Below are 25,499 nucleotides of genomic sequence, written 5' to 3' on the forward strand. Positions count from 1 at the left end.
TGGATGATGGATGGATGGATGGATGGATGTATGGATGGATGGATGGATGGATGGATGGATGGATGTATGGATGGATGGATGGATGGATGGATGGATGATGGATGGATGGATGGATGGATGATGGATGGATGGATGGATGGATGGATGGATGGATGGATGGATGGATGGATGGATGGATGGATGGATGGATGGATGGATGGATGGATGGATGGATGGATGGATGGATGGATGGATGGATGGATGGATGGATGGATGGATAGATGGATGGATGGATGTAGTTGCATCTTTAAATAGAAAGCAACCTGTTTGGAGCATCTTGTTTCATATTTTTTCCACATGCTGATCCTGGGTTGAGGAATAAAGCCAGGAAGACAGATATTTCCACACTAATTCACACTGAATGCAGCCATCCTGCTAAGACTCTGTGGTGAACTGTGACACTGTAGATTTGGAGAATGAGCACCAGGACAAACATGCAAGCAGAGGACACAGGACACCAAGGTCAGGAATTCATTCTTACCGATCCAAACGTCGTTGTTGAACCAGGAGAGGTTCATCTGAGAGCTGTCATAGTAACCAATCTTCTTATAACTGCCTCCTGCAACATTAAGAAGAAAAATTAAGAACTAATTATATTGCTTATATGTGCAATTTCTTCTGTCAAACAGCTAGTAAACATGTATTTATATCACAGGTATTTTTGTCAGTGCAGGAAAAATTAGATAAACAGCTAAAGTAAATGATGGATGAAAAGGTGCATGGGGAAGAACAAGGGGAGAGGAAGGAGAAAAGGAGGAGAGGTAAAAGCTTATGTGGCAGTGTTGACCAGGAATACTGATGAGCTCCAGGTTGATTCAGGCATTCGAGTCAGGTTGTCTCATTGTGGATGTCAAATTACCTCAACACCACGGCAGGAAATGGGAGACAGAGTGTTAGGGAAAAAGGGGGCAGGATTATAAATTTTCATCTGTTAGGACACCAATGAGAGCAGAGGTAGAAAATAATCCCCCCACCTTATCTTGTGCTGGGAAACTCATTAAGTCACTGGTGACAAATAGGATGCCATTTCCAGAAACAGCTTAAAACGGAGAGGCTTTTTCCCAACTAGAACAAAGCCTTGAGTCACCACATTCCTACAACAAGTGTGTTTGCACGTGCTGCTAAAGAGCATTTAAAGAAGCATCGTCAAGACGACAGTAACATTGCAGAAGTAGCTGAAATCTACTATCTATACAGATTCACAAATGGTTTTTTTTTAACCCAAAGTGGTATTTGCTGCTGGTTTCACACTCTGAGGGTGGGAACAGTTTACCTTGCAGTTGTTCTATGAGGGTCATTGCCATCCTGGAACCCTGGGCATCAAACACCACGTGACCCTGGAAAGGACAAATCTAGGTTAGAATATAAAAGTCTTTCTTCTAACTACGCTGTCTGCTTCCAAGATGACTAACAGTCAGCAGCTCAGCTGGTATAATTACCTAAAAGACAAAGACAATCGTAAACCTGAGTGTTAGCATCTATTAGCATTTTATGGTATAAATTCTAATAATCCAATCCAAAAACAGCTCCACAACAATTATGTAAAATTCTCATTTTGATATTTTTAATCATAGGTGGCTGCACAGTGGTGCAGCAGTTAGCATGGAGTTTGCATGTTCTCCCCATGCATGGGTTGCCTCTAGGTACTCCAAGTTTCTCTCAGAGTCTTAAAACATGGCTGTTAGGGCCCTGCACCCTGCACATATACCAGGGAACACTACCCCTGGCTTTTCCAGACTGTAGGAAGGAACCCTGCATATTTCTGGCGGTTTTGTTTTGAGTTTGCAGCCAACCGGAGGGGCTGTTAAAATCTGTGTTCAATTGACTCCTTTCAAGTTCACAACAAGAGCTTCCAAATGTAAATGCCACACTGGGAGTCGATAGTGGAGCTTTCATAGGATGAACAAATATTGATGCGGTGGCACAGATCTGTCAATGAGCTGACGGTCTAATCAGATCCGTTTCACAGGCTGAGCACTCCAGAATCTTTCCTCAAATCATGATGAGAAAAGGTCCAAATTTAAGCTAGATTTTGAGTCTGCTGAATGCTGTCCAAAAATATTTTCACTTGACCATTCAGTCACATGTGTAAGGCTTAGGATGATGTAAAAATCTTCCATTCACAGCTCGGTGCATCCTACACACGGTTATTACTACACAAGGAAGCACAACCTGTACTGAAAATCAACCAGAAAGGTGCCGAAATGTGAAAGATGCTCCTTCTCAGTTTCACTCTGCACCCAATCTGTCTTTTCAAGAATATGAAATGTAAAATTCCTGCGCTTCTATTCACAGACTGAATTTTTGTGCAAGCTAATACACTGCAAAGATTAATGCCTGATACGTTCACTAATAAAATGCGTCTTTCTGCCCATCAGTTCAATATGGATGCCACTGGGGATACTGGGGATCGAGTACACCTGCAGAGACGAACAGCTCTGAAGACCTTGGTTGAAAAAGGTTCTGACCCCAGGAGTAAGAACATCTTTAAGCAACCCTGACAGTAAAACTGATGCTTATCTTATCTACCCTTTATTTCCCATCTTTTGGTGATCTTCTGTACTAACCGAAACCCCTTCAAAGGAGCTTGTGTTGAGTGCTCTGTAGATCTCCGAGGTGATGTCATGGTTGTTATAGTTGAAGTCCTCCAGCCGTCGACCCTTGGCCTTCAGGGGTGCCACAGTCTTATTAAGGGCCAGAGCCAGAGCCCACACTGCGTCAAAGGCGAGAGGGGCCTCCTGAAATCCACCTGTCTCCTCAGGATTCTTCCCCCCAAGACGAGACATCAAGGCACCAATAAACTCCTGTGAAGTCTGACAGAAAAAGGAAAGAGGATATCCAAGGGGAGAAGGAATGCAACAACAAAAAACAAGTCAAACCAAGTCCTAACATAAAAGGTTTTTTAACATGAATCCATCAACTAAGTTGAATGCGAGTATTAATGTGTTCAGTTTGAACTTGGAAATTGGATTCCTCACCAGTCCCAACTTCAAACACCAACATGACTGCCTCACAAACATGTGGTGGTGATAACTGCAGTAAAAACTATTTATTACCCTTTTATTCAGTTTGGGTTTAACTTATCCAATTTTCTAAAGTATTTCAATGCATTGAATGCAGCATTAGCTTGCGCTAATTATAATTAGCCTTGTTGTTAAGTACAACAATGACCAGACTCCACCATCTTTCTAACTTGCAACTGGGACACAGATGGTTAAAGCTTGATGTTATTTCTCTAATTCATTTATGGCTTCTGAGACAAATAACTCAGTTGAGCAGCTGAGCTTTAAATGATCTGGTCCATCCCAGAGAATGCTCTGAGACACGGAGGCGGTTAAGCTTCTCTGAATCAATCACTTTCTGTTTTACCTTTTTTCTAAACAAATGCCCGAAGTTATGTCCACCAAGCTGTCCGCAGCTACCAGGATTTAACATAACCTCATTCCCAAAGAACATTGGGACATCGTTTGAAGGGCAATAACCACATAGCCACCAATACCACAGTTTATTTTCATTTAGTCCTAAAAGTAGGAATATTTATTAAACTGTTGTCAATCTAGCTTTTAGTGTAAAATGCATTTTAGCTAACACCTGAGAAAAATCTGGCCCTGCGGTACAGTGGAGTAGATCTGACCAATAGTCTCTTTTAAATCCATTTTTCCCTAAACAAAATCGCTTGTTGGGATTGAGATCTGTGCCCCCTATTCTAACTTCAGCCACCTTTATTTCAGCTAACTGAACAAACATTGGCCACCTGGGTTAAAGAGTGCTTGAGCGAGCCTGAAAGATTTTGAGGTGGAACAAATAGGGCAGCTCTGTATTAGTAATGTTGCGATCAGTAATCGAGTCTTTTACTAAATGGCGTTCATGCCTTTCTCCTTTAGGTTCTTGGATCCACTGAATCCAGACAGACCATCCAGCTATGAGAAGATAATTTAGTAATTTTTCCTTTTCAACATCATTGCTTTTTGGAAAAAGTTGCTTCTGCAATTGCTGCATTTCATGTTTTGGCAATAAAATAACTTGATTGTAGTTTCTTAATGATTCTACCAAAACATTTTTCATTTATATGCCATTCTGCATAATTATTGCAGTCCAAACCGTTTTGTGGTGTAACCCAAACAATAAGGGCACACAGATCCTTTTTTTTCCTGTGTTTCCGCAGAAAATCTCATTAAGTGGGACTGACTAAGCTAACAGTAGTTAGCACTTCAAGCTGGATTTACTTATTCATGTTGAAATCAACTTAAAGTCAGATGTTCTTCAACAACCCTAACTGTAAAATCCAACATTGCTGCCCCTTGTAAGACAGGTAGCTGTAGTTTCTGGGACTTCTGTCATTCTGTGTATAATTAAATCAGTTAGAAATACAGCGCTGTACAACCTGTTCTATTATGCAATAATCTGTGTTTGATAAATCGGAGTAAAGATTGTTGAAAGATGCAATATTTTACTCCAGCGAGTTGCTACACCAACGACATAATCAGACCATATAATTGACATAATTTTAGATGATACGTAATTTTTCTGATTTAACCTTTTTTACTTCCTTACATTTTTGAACAAAATGTTTAGGCAGTTTTATTGAAAACTGATATGTGCACTGAGAGCCCTCCTTCTGCAGTCTGCTGCAGTACACGTGTGTCTGTACATGTGCATGTCTACGCATGTGCGTGCACTGCGTAACCAAGTTCGGTGGCTCCTTATACCTGTAATTCATGCACAAGTGCAACTTTTTGTTTCCATTTTACTTTGTGTTATTTGCAGCTATCTTTAAGTTATTTGCAAAAAGTGTATAAAATGCCCTTTTAAAGGTCACAGGGGTGGCCTGGAGGAATGGTTAAGGACAGCAGAGCTGACCACAGGGCACCTCATAACTTCAGTGTCGCTTTTTATTCCTAAGTAAAATCGCCTTTTGGGATTCTTGGTTGTGCCAGCTAAGCTAACTACAGGCGGGCCCAAGGGACTTAGAGGGACAGTAAAGGTGACTGCAGAGGCACACAGACCACACGGCTTATGTTTCTTTTCTATTTAATGTTTTTATAGAAGATAATTAGTATTCTGTGTCGTTTCCACCAAGCTGACTTGCTGCAATGTGACATTTGGTAAAAAAAAAAAAAAAAAGCCTTTTAACCTTAGTTGCAATGATTAACCAAGAGTTTGAAACACAAAACGTTCATCTGGAGCCAGCAGGGACAAAATGTTGGTAAACTTAGAGTAACATAAAAGTGCTGAAATTAAAGTGCTGAAAAATAAATCTGTAACCGTGTCGGTGGAGCACATAATTGGATCGGTCTTTGTATAATTACTGTGGCGTTTATGCACAACTAATCATTTACAATCATCTAATCACATTAACATGTTTTTATTTTTGACTGAGTTATATACTGTTTTTGTCCACTTGGATTTAAAGAAATTGTTGAGAATGTTTTAATTAGGGCTGCATTGTGGCGCAGTGGGTAGCACCGCTGCCATGCAGCAAGACCGTCCAAGGTTAGAATCCCAGCCTGGAGTTTTACTGAACAGAGTTTACATGTTCTCTCCATGCATGGGTGGATTCTCTCTGGGTACTCCAGCTTCCTCCAAGAGTCCGATAACATGACTGTTAGGTTAGTTGCCTAAGGTGATTGGTGTGCATGGTTGTCCTGTGTGTCCCTGTGATGGCCCCTGGTGACCTGTGCAATATGTAGATGATGGATGTTTCAATTAATAATTAGTATTTTCTTGTAGGGGACTAGATTATGAAAACTACTTTAATAAAACTAACCAAAACCACCCCCCTTGTTAACGGACAATTTGTGCCCATTTGTATGTGCTGGTTGGTTGAATCTGGAGCAACCATTCATAACCCATTAGCTCACAGGAGGCAGAGCACGCATAAGCAGTCAGGTGGCAGCTCTTTAAAGTGTGAAAGCTCATCTGCTTATTCCTTTACTTTCAGGCAGTTTTTTTGTGCTTCCATGATTAAACACCAATCATCATCACCCCCCTCTGAAAGCAGTGGATCCCATTCATCAAGGTGTCTCTGTGGATGCTTTCAGGCTAATTAGGCCCACACACCTCCGATTCAGTTATGTCAATTTCATCTAATTGAAATTCCACCCCGACTTTTGCCATTTAAATCTGCCACTGCCCACTGAAACCCAGCTGACAATCTGCTCCGGCTGAACCCAGCACCATTGGCGTGGAGCGCAACCTGAAACCAATGCGCCAATTTCAACTTTTTGAATTTCAATGAATTTGACTATAAGTAGGAGGTCTTGCTTTAATTGTTATCAACTGCTGAGCAGTGCATCAACAACTAAATCTGCAGGTAGTGGCCGGTGCTGCATGAATATAAACAGCACCTGCTGATGAAGAGGAGCAGACAGGAGGAAGGTAGGAGGAGAAAAAGGTGCGATGAGGGAACGCTGAAGGAGAGAGGGGCTAAAACAAGCCAAATCAGAATCAGAATCAGAATCAGAAAAGCTTTATTGCCAAGTACGTTTTTGGACATACAAGGAATTTGTTTTGGCGTAGTCGGTGCAATACAATACAAATTAAACAGTATAAACATATCTACAATATAATATAAATATATGTGCACAGTTTTAAGTGAGTGAGAGTAAATGTAGAGCAGTATAAGATGCAAGAGCAATACAACAGTGCAGGTGATCATTGTGCAAGTAAAGCAGTGCAAGTAAAGCAGTGCAAGTAAAGCAGGAGTCCAAGCTGAGCGTTAATGTAACGCATAGAGTTACAGGTTACAGGTGTCCTGTCAGCAAAAAAAAAAGGGGGGGGGGGGAGTGTCAGTGTGGTTTCCGGGCTTTGTTAACAAGGCTGGTGGCAGATGGGAAAAAACTGTTCTTGTGGCGTGAGGTTTTGGTCCGAATGGACCACAGCCTCCTGCCAGAGGGGAGAGTCTCAAAGAATTTGTGACCGGGGTGGGAGGGATCAGCCAGAATCTTCCCTGCCCGCTTCAGGGTCCTGGAGGTGTACAGTTCCTGGAGCGACAGTAGACTGCAGCCAATCACCTTCTCAGCAGACCGAATGACACGCTGCAGCCTGCCCTTATCCTTGGCTGTAGCAGCGGCGTACCAGATGGTGATGGAGGAGGTGAGGATGGACTCGATGATGGCTGTGTAGAAGTGCACCATCATAGTCTTTGGCAGGTTGAATTTCTTCAGCTGCCGCAGGAAGAACATCCTCTGCTGGGCTTTCTTGATGAGGGAGCTGATGTTTGGCTCCCACTTGAGATCCTGGGAGATGATGGTTCCCAGGAAGCGGAAAGATTCCACAGTGTCAATTGTGGAGTCATAGAGGGTGATGGGGCAGGTGGGGCTGGGTTCTGCCTGACGTCCACAACCATCTCCACTGTCTTTAGAGCGTTGAGCTCAAGGTTGTTCTGGCTGCACCAGTCCAACAGATGGTCCACCTCCCATCTGTACGCGGACTCGTCACCATCAGAGATGAGTCCGATCAGGGTGGTGTCGTCCGCAAACTTCAGAAGCTTGACAGACTGGTGACTGGAGGTGCAGCTGTTGGTGTACAGGGAGAAGAGCAGAGGAGAGAGAACACAGCCTTGGGGGGAACCGGTGCTGATGGTCAGGGAGTCAGAGACGTGCTTCCCCAGCCTCACGCGCTGCTTCCTGTCAGACAGGAAGTCAGTGATCCACCTGCAGGTGGAGTCGGGCACACTCAGCTGGGAGAGCTTCTCCTGTAGCAGAACTGGGACGATGGTGTTGAAGGCAGAGCTGAAATCCACAAACAGGATCCTGGCGTAGGTTCCTGTGGAGTCCAGGTGCCGGAGGATGAAGTGAAGGGCTAGGTTGACTGCATCATCTACAGACCTGTTGGCTCTGTAGGCAAACTGCAGGGGGTCCAGGAGGGGGTCGGTGATGTCTTTTAGGTGTGAGAGCACAAGGCGCTCAAAGGACTTCATCACCACAGAGGTCAGGGCGACGGGTCTGAAGTCATTAAGCCCTGTGGTCCTTGGCTTCTTGGGAACAGGGACGATGGTGGAGGACTTGAAGCAGGCTGCCACATGACATGTCTCCAGTGAGGTGTTAAAAATGTCTGTGAAGACTGGAGACAGCTGATCAGCGCAGTGCTTCAGGCTGGCTGGTGAGACAGAATCCGGACCAGCAGCTTTCCGGGGGTTCTGTCTCCTGAAGAGTTTGTTGACGTCCCTCTCCTGGATGGAAAGAGCCGTCCTCGGCGTGGGTAGGGGGCTGGTGGGGGGGAACTTCAGGGTGGGGGTTAGAGGTGCCAAGGCCCCTCTTGAGGTTGGAGAGATGGGGGTGGTGGATTGTGGCTGCAACTGTTGGGGGGCGTCGTGGGGGATGGTTGCAGGACTGTCCCTTTGTCTTTCAAAGCGGCAGTAGAACTCGTTCAGGTCGTTGGCGAGGCGTCGGTCGTTGATGGAGTGGGGGGCTTTCGGCTTGTAGTTGGTGATTTGCTTGAGCCCTTTCCAGACAGACGCAGAGTCGTTGGCTCAGCTTCTCAGAGTACAGTCGTTTGGCCTCTTTCACTGCCTTGCCAAACTTGTACTTTGCCTCTCTGTATATGTCTTTGTCCCCACTCCTGAAGGCCTCTTCCTTATCCAGTCTTAACCTTCTGAGTTTAGCTGTGAACCAGGGTTTGTCGTTGTTGTAACTCACCCTGGTGCATGATGGTACACAGCTGTCCTCACAGAAGCTGATGTAGGAAGTCACAGCCTCTGTGTACTCGTCCAGACTGTTGGTAGTAGTCCTGAACACATCCCAGTCTGTACAGCCTAAACACGCCTGGAGATTCTCCACAGCCTCACTGCTCCACTTCCTTGTCATCCTCACAACAGGTTTGCAGAGCTTTAGTTTCTGCCTGTATGCAGGAATCAGGTGGACCATGATGTGGTCGGATTGGCCCAGTGCAGCACGTGGGACGGCGTGATAAGCGTCTCTGATGGTGGTGTAACAGTGATCCAGAATGTTGTCCTCTCTGGTCGGACATTTTATAAACTGTCTATATTTGGGGAGTTCATGGGTCAGATTACCTTTGTTAAAGTCACCAGCGACAATTACTAAGGAGTCCGGGTTGGTCCGCTCCACACTCAGTGTCTGGTCGGCGAGCATGCGCTGTGCGACCTGCACGTTAGCTTGCGGCGGGATGTAAACACCGACCAGGATGAACGAAGCAAACTCACGGGGGGAATAGAAAGGCTTACAGTTTATGATGAAGGATTCCAGGTCTGGAGAACAGTGCTGCTGAATCACTGTCACATCGTTGCACCAACCACTGTTGAGGTAAAAACAGATTCCTCCACCTTTCGCTTTGCCGGAGAGTTCCGTGTCTCTGTCCGCTCTGTAGAGCTGGAATCCTGCCAGCTGCAGCGCAGAGTCTGGTATTAATCCACACAGCCACGTCTCCGTGAAGCACAAAACTGCCGATGAATAAAAGTCCCTGTTTTTCCCCAACAGCAGTTGTAGTTCCTCCATTTTGTTGGGAAGTGAGCGCACGTTAGAGAGAAATATTCCAGGTAACGGTGTTCGTAGTCCACGCTGGCGAAGTCGTACCAGCACCCCAGCCCGTTTCCCTCTCTTCTGGCGTTTCACCGCGTGAACAAAGGTGAGCGCACCTTTGACCAGAATGTCCAAAAATTCCAGAGCAGTAGGCAGAAAAGTTGGAAATAACTCCTCTGGTGTAGTAGCCCTGATGTTCATGAGTTCTTCTCTGGTGAGAGAGCTCCGGGTACCATCACAGAAGACCGTTTTAAAGCAAAAAACAAAACAAAACAATGCGCACCAAGACGCCGAGGCGACCATCTGCGGCGCCATCTTGGAATACAAGATGGCGCCGCAGATGGTCGCCATCTTGTATTCCAAGAGGAGATGAGGAGATGATCCACGATAGACCAGCAGAGCCAGAGAAGGCTGAACAATTGTAAAGATCCAGAGAGGAAGAGACGACGTAAGAGGATTAGAGGACGCTAACAGCAGAGGACGACTGGTACCTGAGCATCTTTCCAAATTATAAAAGAAGACATTAGAAAACAAGCAAGCGGGTGATACCTACCAGGAATAATCCAGAGCATTCTCAGCGGATTGCAAACATTAACTGGATTCAGGTCAAACACAATTCACTGAAGCTATGTCATTATTGTTCACTATACCCTGGATTTTACAGAAATAACTCGCCTCTAGCGGGATTCAATATGAGAGCTGGAAGTTTACAACCACGAATGAGCAGACAAAGAACTCAAACTATGTCTTAGAAGATAATCCAAGAGAAAAGACGTCGCAGATCACTGAAGCAGCACAGACACAAGAGTTAGACAGGAAGCAATTTTCAGTGTTTAATTGTTAAAAATTGTTTTAGTTTTTTTTTAAAGATGGAAAACTAATAAATGAAATTAATTCAGACAAGTTGTGGCGTTCAGAAGCAGCAGGACGACACGTAAAGTCAAAAACCATCTTCATCATGTTTTATCAGCAGGGAAGGAGGACACAAACTGGCTTCAACACACATCTTCAGAAATAAAACCAAATCTGCCTCCTACTGAAAGCATACAGTCTGAAAACAAACAAGACAAAGTAGAAATAAACAGCTGAATATACACTGAGACCCCAGTGAGCTGTGCAGCCAAGCCTGGACAGGACACAGCGAATCAGAACTCATCATTTCCAGTCCTTTAAAGCCCTATCAGTGTCAGGATGAGAGGCCTTATCTGCTAAAGTGGATAAGACCTCAGATCTTAGCTTAGAGCCACGGATCAAACACCTGTCCCTAATTTAAAGGGTCCTCTCCTGAATCACTGCAGAAAAACTCCCTCACACACTGATTTTCTCCAGCCTGTCTGGTTTTTAAAACCCTCTTTCAGAAAATTGGGGACAGAACTATAAAATACAACCTGTTACAGCAGTCTGGTTTGCCCTTTGGTTTTAATGCCATCTTATTTATATAAAGTACCTTTTAATTTGCTCAGGGCATGTTTTATAAAGAGCAGCGGTGATGTAAAGGTTTTTTATCTTTCTTTTGCTTTCATAATAATAGGTCAGTATCTCCTGAGTCTGGTTAGGTTGCTCTCATTCTTCTTCTCTTGTTTAATAAAACCCATTTCCTTGATTTAATCCATGTGGCCTTCCTGCTTTCCCTTCCCGTCGGATTGAGACCAAACTACACTGGTTTCTGTGGGGGCCCTACAATCCTGCAGTGTATCGGGTGTTAAAAGGTGGCACCAGCTGCAGTTTAATCAGGAAGTGCAGCCTGTGAGAAAAAGGCCATCAGAGAATTAGTAGCAGACCGGCCAGACTGGCCTCCTGTCTGGGCCTTGACCTCATCTAGCCCACACCTGGGTGGCAGTGGTGCTGGGATCTCACCATGTAGCTGCAACAAATCCATGCTCCCCACACCAATACGAAAACAGCGCCACACTCAGGCCCCTGACACACTAAACTATATGGGACTAGTGCTCCCAGGTGGGAAGAAGACACAAACACCTCCAGATTGTAACCAGATTCAGCTGTGATGGTTGCTAAGAAACCAAAGGAAACTGTGAGATTATCAGGTTGTAGTTTAAATGTCATATGTTCCTGGAATACAACCCAAATGAATGACAACCCAAATCATCGTCCCTCCGCCTCCGTGCTTGACAGTTGGTACGTGGTATTTGTGATGCTGTGTTTGGTTTGGTTTCATCTTATGTCCTGCTGCCGTATTCTTTTTCAAAGAGGGGTCCTTCTCTGTCAACCCTTCCAAACAGCCATACCTGTTCAGTATTTTTCAAATTGTCATGTCATGAACTTTAACCTTTAACCTGATCACTGAGGCCTGTAGAGTCTAAGAGGAGCTCTTAGCTTTTTGGTAATTTCCCTGAGCTTCACGTTCTGACCTTGGGACATCAACACCTGGGTTTCGTGGTTTATGGTTGATATCAGATTTTGTTCAACATTTTTCAGAATTTCCATTTGTTAAGTTGCTTTTTCTCAGGTGTTTCCTGTTTTGTTTTGGATGTGTTTTCCCACATGTCCTTGAAATAAATCTGATCAGCGGACATGTTCTTCACTTTCTCTCCTTTACTTCCCCCCTTTTGTTTTCATCTTTCTGTGTGAAATATTCTCTGTGTTTTTTACACTTGAGGTTAGAGGTAAATTATTTCAGAACCTGGTAAAGACCAGATTATTGTTATTGTGCCCTGCGACAGTTAACCCCAGAACTTAAAGAGGGTGTACTTTCTTTTTCCTGACACCAGAGTACCAAACACAACTGCATTCCCTCTGTTTTCTAGAACCATCATACTTTACTCTCACTTCCTCTCAGGCATCAACATAAGATTGAGCTCTCACCATGTTGGAGACCCCACGGATGGTCTCAGGATTCAACATGACGATCTCGGTGGTCACGTGACCCTCCACGGCCTCCGTCATGTTCTCCACCGTGCAGTTGATGGCTGGGTCTTTGATCTTGAACCAGTTGTCAGCATACCAGCCAATCAGGAACCACACATACTTCTTCCCGTAGAGCTTCTCCTTGAACACCTGCAGCAGAGAGGCCGAGAGATAAATTGCTTCAGGAGACGCGCTGCGTCTGAGCCAAACGCAGACAGCTGAGTGCACAGGTCTGTTTGGATGGATCGAGCAGCTAAACACACTAACCTCACAGAACACCTTCCGAGCTTCGGTTTCATAAAAGAGCCCCACAATGATCCTCGCATCCTGGCGCTGCATGAAATTAGCAGAAAGCATTGCTTAGTTACATCAGCAGCATGAATTTGACTTCACAATATCGCAGCTTGATGTTGCAGCACAATGTGCCAAAGTCCCGCTGCCTGACAGGATGGCACATATTGCTGTTCAGGAGTTGATAATTAGCGTGGCGCATTAATTTCCTCCATTAAATCGCCTCTATGCTAATGGCATCGTGTGCAGCTGTGAGGCGGAGGAGGAAGGAGACGACCAGCAGCTGAGGTGAATTTTTAATCAAAGCACCTTGAGGTTCTTGACAGCGACAGCCGGGTCGGTGAGGAAGCTCTGACGAACGCTGATCTCGATGCCTGCCTCCTTCACCCTCTGCTCCAGATCATCCAGAGTCTGGCAGATGAAAGGGAAGGACAAAGGGACACAGACAGAAAGGGGGGGGGGGGATTAGAGAGGCAGCAGAACAGAGACACGAAGAGAGGTGACAGGTTGAAAGACAAAAGCAAGTCTGATGGGGAAAACAAAATTAATAACAGAACCTGGAGAGTATATTGGAAATATACAGCGGCGGGATGAGTGCGTGTGAGATAAACAAGAGAAGTAGGGCGGATTTTTTTAGACAACGGCTGGAAACGAGAAAAGAATAAGGCGAGATGAGAGAGGAAGAGCAGAATCATTAACTTCCATTAAAGGAAACAGCCCAGGTGCCGCGGTATCGACCGCTGCTCCTGAGGAGGATGTATAGCTTGATCAATATTTTGCACAACCAATATACCAAAAAAATTCCCTCATCAGTCACCAGCAGAGATTGACTGAGGGCGTTGTAGCTGGAGAACACAAAAAGAGCTAATAAACAAACACTGAGAGGCAGGGCAGGTAACCAGGAAGCCGGTGGCTGGAATGATGCGACGCAGAACGAGTCGGATAAAACAAAGAGCCGGGACAAAACAGAGCTGACAGGTTGAAACTGAGGTGGAGATGGTGAAGGCACTGACTGAGGTGAAGACTTCTGTGGTCTGCTGGATGGTGGCGATGCGCGTCCACTTCCACTTCTGGAACAGCTGCACCCTGGTGGGGTTGTGGAGGGTGGCCGACGGGTGGGTGCGGAAGAAGGTGGGGAAGCGCTGGCGGTTGGAGAGCGCCGGCGAGCTGGAGCCGTAGGACAGCTAAGAACACAAAGGAGAAGAGGGAAGAATTAGGAATGATTTTAAAAGAAAATTCTGAATCAGACTACGCTCAAAGGAGGCAATGTTTACACCTTTGCCATTTTAAACTTCGTTGTTTCGTACCACACTGTTAGTAATGATCATGCATCACTTTATGACTGTGGGGACATTTTGTTTCTAAAAAGTCCAGTATAAGGAAGGGGGGGTTATGTGCTTCCAGTTACTACCCAGCAAGAGATTACTCAGAATTAAACCACAACCTGAGGAAATAGGGGGGCATATACACTCATCGGCCTCTTTATTAGATACAGCTGTTCAAATGCCTCTCAACACAAATGGTGAATCAGCCAACCGCATGGCAGAAATGCATCAAAATATGGTGGTTGGTGCCAGGTGGGTGTGTCTGAATATTTTGCTGGGGTTTTCACACACAACCATGTCGAGGGTTTACAGGAAATGGCTTGAAGTAGAGAAAATATCTAATGAGTAGCAGTTGTGTGGATGAAGATGTCTCGTTGAGGTCAGAGGAGAATGGACAGACTGGTTAGAAATGATAGAAAGACAACAGTTGCTCAAATAACCATTGGTTCACACCTTGAAGCAGATGTGCTACAGCAGCAGAAGACCACACCAGGCGCCACTCCTGGAGTACAAGTACCTGGGGCTACAGTCCACAAAGATTCACTAACGTTGGACAATAACACATTCAAAACGTTGACTGTTGCAAATAGTCTCACTTTCAGCTGCAGCATTCACGTGGTCGGGTCAGAACTTCATGTAAACAGCATGAAAAGCATGCATCCATCCTGCCCTGGAGGTGGTATCATGGTATGGGAGCATTTTCTTCACACACTTTGGATCCCCAAGTACCAACTGAGCCTTGTCAAAACATCACAAAACTATCACTGTTGCAGACCATGTCCATCCCTTAAATGACCACATTGTCCCCATCTTCTGATGGGTGCTACCAGCAGGATAATGAACCATGTCACAAAGCTCAGATCAAGCTGCTTTATTAAACCTGACAATGAGTTCACTGTCCTCCACTAACCTACACGGTCAGCAGACCTAAACCCAACAGCCCCTCTGGGAGGGTGGAACAGCAGATTTGCATCATGGGTGTTCAGCCGACGGTTCTGCAGCAACTTTGTGAGGTTGTCATGTCAACATGGACCAAAATCTCTGAGGACCAAGAATCTACACCACAAAGAATTAGGCAGCTCTGAACGCACACGGTACTCTCAAGGTTTACCTAATTAGGTGGCTGGTGAATGCAGTTATCAATTAAAAAAAAGTAAGTACACCCCTTTCTGGTTCTCTGATTTTTTTTCTAGTTTTAAAGGTGTACTTAATTTTTTTACAAACTTTTTAATAGTGGTTTCTTCTTGTTTTAAAAAACCTGCCAATGCATGTTTCAGTCTGTGATGTTTCAGTCTGTGATGTTTCAGTCTGTGATGTGTAGCAATTTATAGCAAAAACTGAAAAACAACAATGGTTAAATTAAACAAAGTAAAAAGGAGTGATAGACAAATTCCTCCAAATTAGAAATTTACCCTAAAACATGAAATTTAAATAGGATTAAAGGGGGAACTCCATAATACCTCAAGCAACTAATTACATTAAAATAGACATTAAAATGTCTTTATTACATATTTTGCTGTTTTTATGTTCGAGTCTGTGGGAAAAAACAAGCAACCATGCACCCTCAAGCTCGATTTTAAGATCAGTCCGTTACTGGAGCCACTAAATAAAAGGAGGTAACAACTGTAGAAGGTAATGGGAGTTGATATATTTTGTATGTATTTATTTTTGTTGTGTAGATAAGTAGTTTTAGTTAAAACGATTTGATAAAGACCAGATCACGTGTTTAAACCAAACACTCAACAGAAGGTGTACTTACTTTTCTGGCATTTGGTGATGTTTTATTTGGTCCCTAACAAATGATTGGTTGTTGCAGAACTGTGATTAAATTCAAAGATATTAAATTAAGCATAAACAGATAAATAAAAAATCAAAAGATAGTTATTTTCTTTTAATCATCATAGTTTGGACCTTCGTTTCATATTGTTATATTTTCTAATCAGCATAAAAGCAACTAATCTCCGCTTCCTCCTCTATTTAGCATCCCTCTGTTTAATAAAATGTGTCAATAAAGTCTGGTACTGTGATTAAAAATGAAACATTTCCTGCAGGATTTCTCGAGCAGATATCACCACGAGGCTGAGATGACACGTCCTTTTATTACAGACAGAGCAAATTAAAAAATGATCCAGTTCTTCTTCTTGCAGGCGATGCGCTGCTTGGACCCTGCAGAGGCAGATCATTAAGGATGCGCGTCCACAGCAGCGGCGGCTGAGAGCAGAGACACTCGAAGATGTCAGTAAAAGCAACGTGACGGCTGCCCTTCTATCAAACACTTTCACAGCCACGACTGGGAATAAAATCCTTGACAGGCATTTCTTTAAAATGTGGAAGCTGCCATTTAGGGAGCCATTACAGAGTGAAACAGCTTCGGCCTCTGAGGCCCACATCTCAGCCCCATTACCTACACACCCACTGGTTTTTAACCACCTGGAGCGAGAGGGGGCTCTGTGATAGATGTCAGATGTCTTGTACAATGTGGGCTCCCCATAGTAACAAATCCCCGAGGGTAGAGGCAGGTAGATGAAAGAATCGATATGAAGGAAGGATAAAATTAATGCCAAAGAAACAACGGAGGTGGAGAAAGAGAAGTAATATCTGAAGAAAACAGCTTCAACTGGGCGAACAAAATACCTTAACAGCCCCGAATCATCCACCATGTAATTCTGCTTGAAATACATCTCCACAAACAAATAAGGCTAATAATTGCCCACTTAAACATTTAATCGATGGTAGTTTTTTATTTCTAAAATTTCCCAAGCACTGAGAAAAGCCTGTTTTATGTCCTTAATGTTTTAATCATCAACAGTCAGCATTCTCAGCAGAAAGCTGTGAGGGATACTTCTCCAGGAAAAATAGATCTTTACAAGAAATGTAGCCTGGTACCAGTGAGTATACATCTCTTTGAATATAAACTACTAACAGACACACAATCATACTTGCTCTGCTGTATTCCTGCTAAGTGCTGCTATTTGCTTTGCCTTTATCAGTAAATCTAAAAGGAATTGATGCATGTTAATGTGGCTGACCTGCTGAAGCTGGAGTAAAACCACTAAAACTGAATAATATCTACATTTGTAGGATGAAATTAAGAAAAGCAAACCCATATCAGATTTAAGAAGTTGGGTTTCTTGCTCCCTTGACACTAACAGTTAAAAACCAGAGATACTTTGATCATTACAGATATTTATCACCTGTAAAATGTTCACTGCGGACAATTCTCACATACAATAAAGCCATACTCTATCCAGATGCTGAAGGTATGCGACCGCTATGTAGTGCCAAAAATGTATCTCTAGATGCCTCCAGATTAATCTATGTTGCATTTCTTTACTGGCCCGACTGTGCACATTCAGGCCAGTGGACCTGGGAAGCAACAGAGACAGGACTACCTGACTGTGGAGCTCCACAGTAGGAGGAAACTCAGAAATACTTTCATCCAGGTCTCTGGAGCCAGATCAGATCGCAGCATCCCGCCTCACAGGTGGTGTGTCTACTTTGAGGGGACTTCCTGCTGCTGGCCTGGGCTGAGCCTAGCTGACCCTCAGGGCTAAAAGTTGTTAAAGGTGTTGCTTGAAGAAAGAGCTGAGCTGAAAGGTGAGGATCTCTATGCTGTAGTCCATCTAGTGGACATGTGGAAGCTTCATCCCCACCATGCCATGTAACAAGAGGGTATCCCAGCTCCAAGAAAGGAAACAAACCTGCTATCTTATAGTCTTGTCTATGAATTGATCCACCGCAGATCCCTTATTTATGGCAGGATAGAGCAGGAGATGGATGGAGGGTTTGGGGCCTCACATGCAGTAATGATTACGGTTCAACAGTCTTTTGTGGTGAAGAAGTGGAGCTAAAAAGGTGAAGCTCTGTATATATTGGTCCCTCTATGTTTCATCCCTCATTTATGAATAATGACTGAGAGAGCGAGATCCTGGAAACAAGAGACAAGTGACCCAATGAGTAGTTGGAGAGTCTCTATGAGAAGCGAGACAGACGGATGGACGGATGATTCCTAAAGTCAATGATTCCATATTTTTTATTTGTAAAATGAAATGATTTAAACATCTAAATCATTAGACGATTTTTTTTCTGGGAGTCTCCACCGTGAGGAGATCAGAAACATCAACTGGTGCCTATTTCCTGGGGTTATTGGGTGAGAAGCGAGGTCCACCCTGGACAGGTCACTAGTCAATCCCAGGGCCACATAGAAACACACAGGAAAACCAACAACACACACACTCACACCTAAGGGCAATTTAGAGAGACCAGTTATCCCAACAGTCATGTTTTTAGACTGTGTGGGAAGGTGAAGAACCTAGAGAGTACCACACATGCATGCAACATGCAAACTCCATGCAAGAAATCCCAGGTTGGGACTTAAAACCTTCTTGCTGCAAGGCAACAGTGCTAACCACTGGCCCACTGTGCAGCCCATTTATGTTTTACAGCTACCAATAAACAAAAGCCTGTCTTATCCTCTTATCCAAGATAGAGTCACAGTGAATATTGACCCATAAGTGAAACCCGGGCCTCTCATGTAACTGGCTCCAGTATCTCCTGGGGGACCCAAAGGCATTCCCAGACATGGAAGGATATACAATTCTTTATGTGAGTTATGTGTCTCCTCTCAGTGGGATGTGCTGAGGAAAAATCCCAAGGAAGGTGGCCAGGAGGCATCCTGCTCAGATGAACCTCAGCTGACCCGTTTTGGTCCCAAGTATGAGCATCTCTTCTCCGATCTTCCAGAGGATGATGGAGCTCCTCTCTTCATCTGAAAGGCAGATCTCATGGGTCAGGGTTAGAATGTAGATGGACAAGTGAATCCAGAGCAACGCCTACCACACTTTGAAAGTCTTTTTGTTAAGAAATGAAAGATACCGTGTAACTTTAGATTCAAAGATAATCACACAGACATGAAGTCATTTTCACCATTGCGCTCACTAATTAAACAGTGAGGAATTATTTTTGCATCGTAAACTAGTTACCTGAGGAGATAAAGACTTTGATGGTGTACAAAGAAATGCCAGCAGAATTCATCCTGGGGTGGTATGTCAGTTCCTAGTAAATTTGTCTCCACATACTCTGAGTTTCAGCAGCAGAGAATGAATCAGCAGAACATTAAAGTCATTAAGATGAATTATCTGGGGAGCTCCATAATTTCAGCGAGTGTTAAAACTGCAAACCAGCTTGGGAGTCGGCATGATTTCACATTTCAAATAAATCAGAAGAAGTTCAAACTACCAGAAGAGCCGTTGGAGAGGAAATATGTTTGAGCCGCTTTAAAGTCATTCAGCAGACCGGAACATTTTAATTTATGTCAGAACCTGAAATAACCAAGTTTAAGCTTCCTAATGGCAATATTTAATACAGAGACAGAAACAGGGACGAGAATAAAGCTGCAGAAATAGAATAATCCAACAACAAATGAGTAAAGTTGCACAACCAAAACCAAAAACCAGATGTCTCATTTCTCAGCTCATCAGATGTCTGTGGATCCATGCTTGTCTGCGGCTTTTAGGAAAGGGGGGAACAGGATCAAGTTAACAATGTGCCAGGAGAAGGCCTCCTTGATCAGTGTCCAGAGATAGGGGCTCTTTTTGCCTCCTCGCCACTCTGATAAGGCTGTTTGACATGCGAGCACGCCGCTGCAGGCACAGCGCATGCAGAAATAATTGAGTGTGGCGGTTGGGAGGTTGTGCCAGTGGTGACTTGTAGTAAAGACAGACACATCCCTTTTTGTCTGTGGGGAAAATCAGCCGCTCGAGCTGAGCCGGAAATGAAGAGTGGGTGAGAAAGAGATGGCAGAAGAGGAAGGAAGAGGAGAGAAAAAAGGAAAAGACAGAGAGAGGCTGACAAAGAGAGGACCAGCTCCAGGCAGCGACAAACAGACAAAGAAAAGGAGAAAAGTGAAGAAGTCAAAAAGTGGAAAAGAGTTTTTAATGATGGGGAAACAGAGAAAGACCGGAAACAAGAAAGAGGGCAGAAGCCAACCAGTCGAGCTGATTGTTCTCAATGACTAATCTCTGGATAAAACGTCAATTATGGGACAAAGATAACGAGCCGAGCGCAGTGAGTGACAGAGACACATCAAGAGGAAAGAAACAAACTAAACTCTCAGATGACAAAAACAGCTGAGGAACGCAACCGAAATCCTCCTGATCTCCAGATCTGGGACATGTTGGTAGAGGAGATCACCTATTATGCTGCTGTTTGAGGCTAAACGATAAGTTCTGTGCCTGACAGAAATGCAGCCGTCTGCACCGCACAGTGGATCCGCCGGGTCGAGTCTCAGCACTAATTACAGGTGCTGTAAGGAACATGTTAAAACCAATTGACAGCTATGGCATTGATTAATGGATTTAAATGAAACGAGTGGAAAACAAAACAAGCTTTTTAAACAGCTGAGTTTATGTGAATGATTGTACAAAAAATCCTGAAATATGAGCAGAAAAGTCCTTAAAGTTGGACCAGTTCAATGGTCATGCATGGACAGTCTGACAGAACCTTAAAAATGTTTTCTTATTGTGTTTCCCAACCTCTAAACTAGGCTCATGTTTCTTATACTCAGATATATTCTATTTATTTGTATATATATATTTGTTTGTCTGGACTTTATTTGTGTTTTTATGTTTTATTCCATCTTTTTTTTGTTGTCTTGGATTCATTTTACTGTTTTTACTATTTTAAAATGTTCTAGTTTTACAATTGTCGTACAAAATGATTTTTTAAGTAAAGCTGGTTTGACTTTTATTGTTTTAAATGAACATAACATTTTGGTATTAAAGTACTCATTTTCAAATTAAGTCAATGTATTGGTATTACATTCAGTATCTACTTGGTTACAATTAAATATACAGCATTTCTCTGGGATTAATAATAGATTAGTAAAAACTGTAAAAAAAAAAAAAAAAGAAAGGAGAGAAAAACATTTAATAGTAAGTGCAATAATATAAAGTCCATTTTCTTTACAGCAGTTTGGTATTTTAACAGCCTGAAGCATAAAAATGGTTTATAGCTACAACTACACATGCGACATTTATTTCCAGTTTTTGTAATTTTTATGCACAGAAACACTTTAATAGAGTTCAGCTGAGGACCCATAGGGAAGAGTCCCATATGGATGTCATGTGGTCCTCATGCAGAGCAGACATATGGTCCTGACAGGAGGATAAAACTGATTGGCTTTGCAACGACCTGCACATGAAGAACGGCCACCAGAGGGCAGACGTAGTGGCATTTCCGGCAGTCGCTGAAGCATCCAACAGTCAGTGAGTGAACATTCATGGACATTTTTCTTGAGAGGTTTACCAGGTATATGTGGTGGGAAGCGCGCAGAGTATTTCAAACTGGTTACATTTTTCTGACCATTTTAATTCAGTTGTCTTACTTTAAACTCATCTACAGCCCATATTTTCTGTTAACTGTTTTGTTTATGTTATTTTCTGTAAGACTTCTCATCAAAGTAATATTTTAGGGTTTTAAACGTTGTATGTCCAGAAACAGAAACTTTCACGACCCCCCTGCATCCTTAAACTAATAGATGAGAGGCTACTGAGCTGCGTGTGTGTGTGTGTGTGTGTGTGTGTACTTGTACTTGTTGCTGAGTGAGAACCAATTTTCGTATTTTTATCGCAAAGTGAGGACATTTTGACAAAGTGAGGACATTTTCCTGGTCCTCACTTTTCCAAATTCCGTTCTTGGGACAGGGGTTAGGTTTAGGACTAGGGTATAAATTGAGTTATTGTTAGGGTTAGGGTTAGGTATTAACTGGTTAGGGTCAGGGTTAGGCACTAAAAATCAAGGAAAATGAATGGAAGTCAATGGAAGTAACTGAAAAGTCCTCATAAAGATAGTAAAACACGTGTGTGTGTGTGTGTGTGTGTGTGTGTGTGTGTGTGTGTGTGTGTGTGTGTGTGTGTGTGTGTGTGTGTGTGTGTGTGTGTGTGTGACAAGTTTCCATGGACTTCACAGTAAATTTACACAAGTTATAAAATGTAGTCACTGTTATAGTTTTATTCCCAGAAAGCTTTTAATTTAGCAACAGGAGCCTCTCTCCCACGCATTCAGCGGCTGACCATTGGTCAGTGGGAGGAGCTTCCTCTCATCATTTACATAATTGACCAAATATGAATAAAACTGAAAAGCCACCCACTACTATGAGGTTCCACATCCGAGCAGCTTCAGCCACAAGTGTGGAGACGCCACTGCAGCCGGGCAGGAGGACGATCTTGATGGGCTCGGTGTAGAGAAGGTCATACAGCAGCTTGGTGGCTTCTCCCGGGTCACACTGGAAAGACAAAACAGCAGAGAGCGTTATGGACTGAAGGAGAAATGCATTTAGATTAGGCAAAGATGGTAAGGAGATGGAAAAAGGAAAAGATAAGACTGAGGAGCAGAGATTGGAAAGAGTGATAGGAAGGGGAGAAACAAAGAAGCAGAAAAGAAACGTAAAGGAAATGGCAGCTGTTGCTGTGGCTGAAAAAAAGGCCGACATGATTAGTGTAAGAAAACATCTAATCATGGGAATTTTGGAAGAAAACTAAGGACAAAAACAGGAAAATTGACAAAAAGATACAGGACTCACAAAAAAAGGTGACGAAAACGAAAAAAATGAGCGACACATTTTTGTACATTTTGTGAGGCCCCACAACTACCTTATCCATGTTTAATGTTCCTGGGTACAACATATACAGTTGGGATAGAAGGGGAGGAAAATGGAGTGGGGTCCTAATCTATGATGGGATTGATATTCATCAAATATACATCCCACATCAAACTTTGAAATGCATTGTGGTCTCAATAACACTTTCACCTCAAATGTCTTTTATTGTCCTTGCAATCACCAGTCCGCCAAATTAATGTTATACTGGACTATTTAAATTACTGAAAAAATATGAAAGAAAGGAAATTTAGCTAATGGGTGATGTAAACAAAACTTGGATCAAAAAACACAAAGGAACAATCTTAAAGAAATCAGTAACTCGGTGCAGATAAATCAAATGATATTTACACCAACAAGAATAACAGATGGGCCAGACAGGATAACCAAAATATATAACTTAATTAATAACTTAATTAGGTTTGTCAGATCATAACCCTACAATAGTTAGAAGAAAGAAACAAAATTCCTTATATTTCAAACCCAGATTTCTCTGAAGAATTAAATAAATGCAATTCACTAAAGTTGCAAAATTGATAATCAAACTTGTGACCAATCATGAAATAATATAATATTTTAAAAAAAAATGTAAAAACTATTAAAGAGACTAATCCAAAATGTACACAATCAAAATAAAGTAAATCAATAACAAGGCTACCATGGTTTAACAATTGTCTTTGGGATTTAATGAAACAAAGGCTCTTGCTCCAATGTTAACAAAAGTCATAAATGAGTTCATGAATGAGAGCATTTTTCCTATAACTCTGAAAACAACCATATAGTCAAGCCTTCAATGATGTAAACCACAAATTATTATTAAGCAAATTAAGAAAATTTCCTAAAGTATAAAACATAAAATTGGATAAAATCATACCTCCATGACATGCACTGGTGTGTGATGGTTAAAAAAGTGAAACACGTCATACGGGGGGTGCCACAGGGCTCAATTCCAGGCCCCCATGAGCTCCCATCTGTGTGTAATATATGTAAATATGTACGTTGATGACACTGTATTATATTATCATCGTATACCTGTAGAAGTTGCTCAAAAGCTAACAGAAGATTCAGTTTTATTTATATATTTACAATTCACAACACATGTCGTCTCAAGACTCTTCACAAAGGGTTTAGAATGGTGCGGGTTGTTGGGGAGGTTAGGTTAAACTACTGAGTGTTAGAGTTTGGCCATTTCAGAATAGCCTATGTGTAGGGGTACTAAATAAAATAATAAACTGATAAAGTTTGTCCATCTAGAGCTACTGGTGGCCATTATTATACTAAAAACCACAATGACTGGGATACCTCTCTCTGACTGACTGATTATAACCATTGGAAAAGAGAGGGGGTCATACAGGTAGCAGAAATGGAGGGTGTGTTTGGACCTCAACCATAACTGAGCCGGTTTAGGCTAAAACTAACTCCCCCTTACTCCATCCAACAGGGAGGGAAGAAGGCAAAGGTAAAAATTATTGGAGAGTGTTGTTTCTTGTTGCATTGTGTGAAAGGTGGGTAACTTTAAAATGGGCTAAGTCAGTTCAATCGAATCATACAGATTTCAAGTCAGGTACATTCCAGTTAATCCTAACTATCAAACAGTGCAGTCAGATTCAGTTATTTATTCAAATTGGTTAAAAAGTTTTTCTATCTAAGGAAATCCAGATGCAAAGGTTTCCACTTGGTTGTAAAACTTCTGTCTGACCTTAAATATTGATAAGACCGTTTCAAAGTTTTTCACAAATGGACACAGATCTCTAAATTACCCTGATATCTTGATAGAAGGTCAGAAACTAAAAAATGTTAGTGAATTCAAATATTTAAGTGTTACATTAGACACAAGTTTAAGCTTAAAAAAACATACAAAAAAGTTATCAAACACATTAAAATTCATCCATCCATTTTCTATACTCGCTTTCTAAGCTCAGGAAAAACATCTCGAGTTACTCGTTCAGCTGTTCGAGGTGAGGGTAAGGTTCCCTAATGCAGAACCTCTTTTGACAAATCATCCTTCTCAACTGTGGCAATACAACAATACAACACACTGCCAGCTGAACTATTAACCTGTACAGACTTTCACAAGTTTTCACACCTGACAAAAAATGGCTTCTCTCAAATCAATCCTGGTAACATCGGGAGTATAGATGTCATCAATAACTGCATATGAATTGTGTTTATATGCTATCGGAATGTATTTGGGATAATGTTTTTATAATCGTGTGTATTTGTCAAATATCTTCAGACTGTCTTTTACACTTGTTGGCCCAGGGCCTACAGGTGTAAATTAGCACTAAAGCTATAAGCTGGTACAATAAACTCTCCTTTCTGAGGTTAATGAATATTGTACCTTGTTCCTGTTTAAATAAATAACTAAACTAAAACTAAGCTAACTGCACTAAATTAAACTTTAATTAAAACTCATCTTCCTGTCTTCAGATCAGCACAGAGAAACAGAAAGGCAACAATGAAACAAAGGTGACCCAATCGGGCTCATCAGCAGCCGTCACACTCATTTAAACCCTCGATTAAGTCATTTATGGCACATCGAGGAAAAGGAAACATGCCTGGATGATCCATCACCGTCGTATCAGATGATAGGACGAAGTCATGGATAGACACGCCTGGCACTTCTCAGCTCTGCAGAGGAGATGTGGCTCGAACGCTATGAAAAATTCACTTTAGATGGATGTCACATTCAGTAACATGACGTCTGATGTAAAAGCCCCAAATATGGGTCCTTGTCTCGACACCTGGACGGCCCCTTCAACCCACGATTACCAGCAAAGTGAGTGAAGAGCCAGGAATATGTGGAGCTGGGATTTGTATTCAGTGACGGGTTTTTCATTAACT

At 42.6% G+C, this 25,499-nt stretch overlaps 1 protein-coding gene across 1 annotated transcript in view; it reads right to left on the minus strand.

Moving 5' to 3' along the window:
• Positions 1-25,499, minus strand: part of gabbr1a (gamma-aminobutyric acid (GABA) B receptor, 1a) — a 135,957-nt gene that overhangs the window by 38,881 nt on the left and 71,577 nt on the right. The window contains exons 8-15 of the mRNA XM_047361922.1: positions 22,149-22,283; positions 13,688-13,858; positions 12,984-13,085; positions 12,651-12,716; positions 12,342-12,533; positions 2,607-2,852; positions 1,313-1,376; positions 521-598 (exon numbers count right to left, since the gene is read on the minus strand). Coding sequence (XP_047217878.1) covers positions 521-598; positions 1,313-1,376; positions 2,607-2,852; positions 12,342-12,533; positions 12,651-12,716; positions 12,984-13,085; positions 13,688-13,858; positions 22,149-22,283 — 1,054 coding nt within the window. The remainder of the gene's footprint in view (positions 1-520; positions 599-1,312; positions 1,377-2,606; positions 2,853-12,341; positions 12,534-12,650; positions 12,717-12,983; positions 13,086-13,687; positions 13,859-22,148; positions 22,284-25,499) is intronic.

The sequence above is a fragment of the Girardinichthys multiradiatus genome, chromosome 3 (genome assembly GCF_021462225.1).
Source record: "Girardinichthys multiradiatus isolate DD_20200921_A chromosome 3, DD_fGirMul_XY1, whole genome shotgun sequence".
Taxonomy (NCBI): Eukaryota; Metazoa; Chordata; class Actinopteri; order Cyprinodontiformes; family Goodeidae; genus Girardinichthys; species Girardinichthys multiradiatus.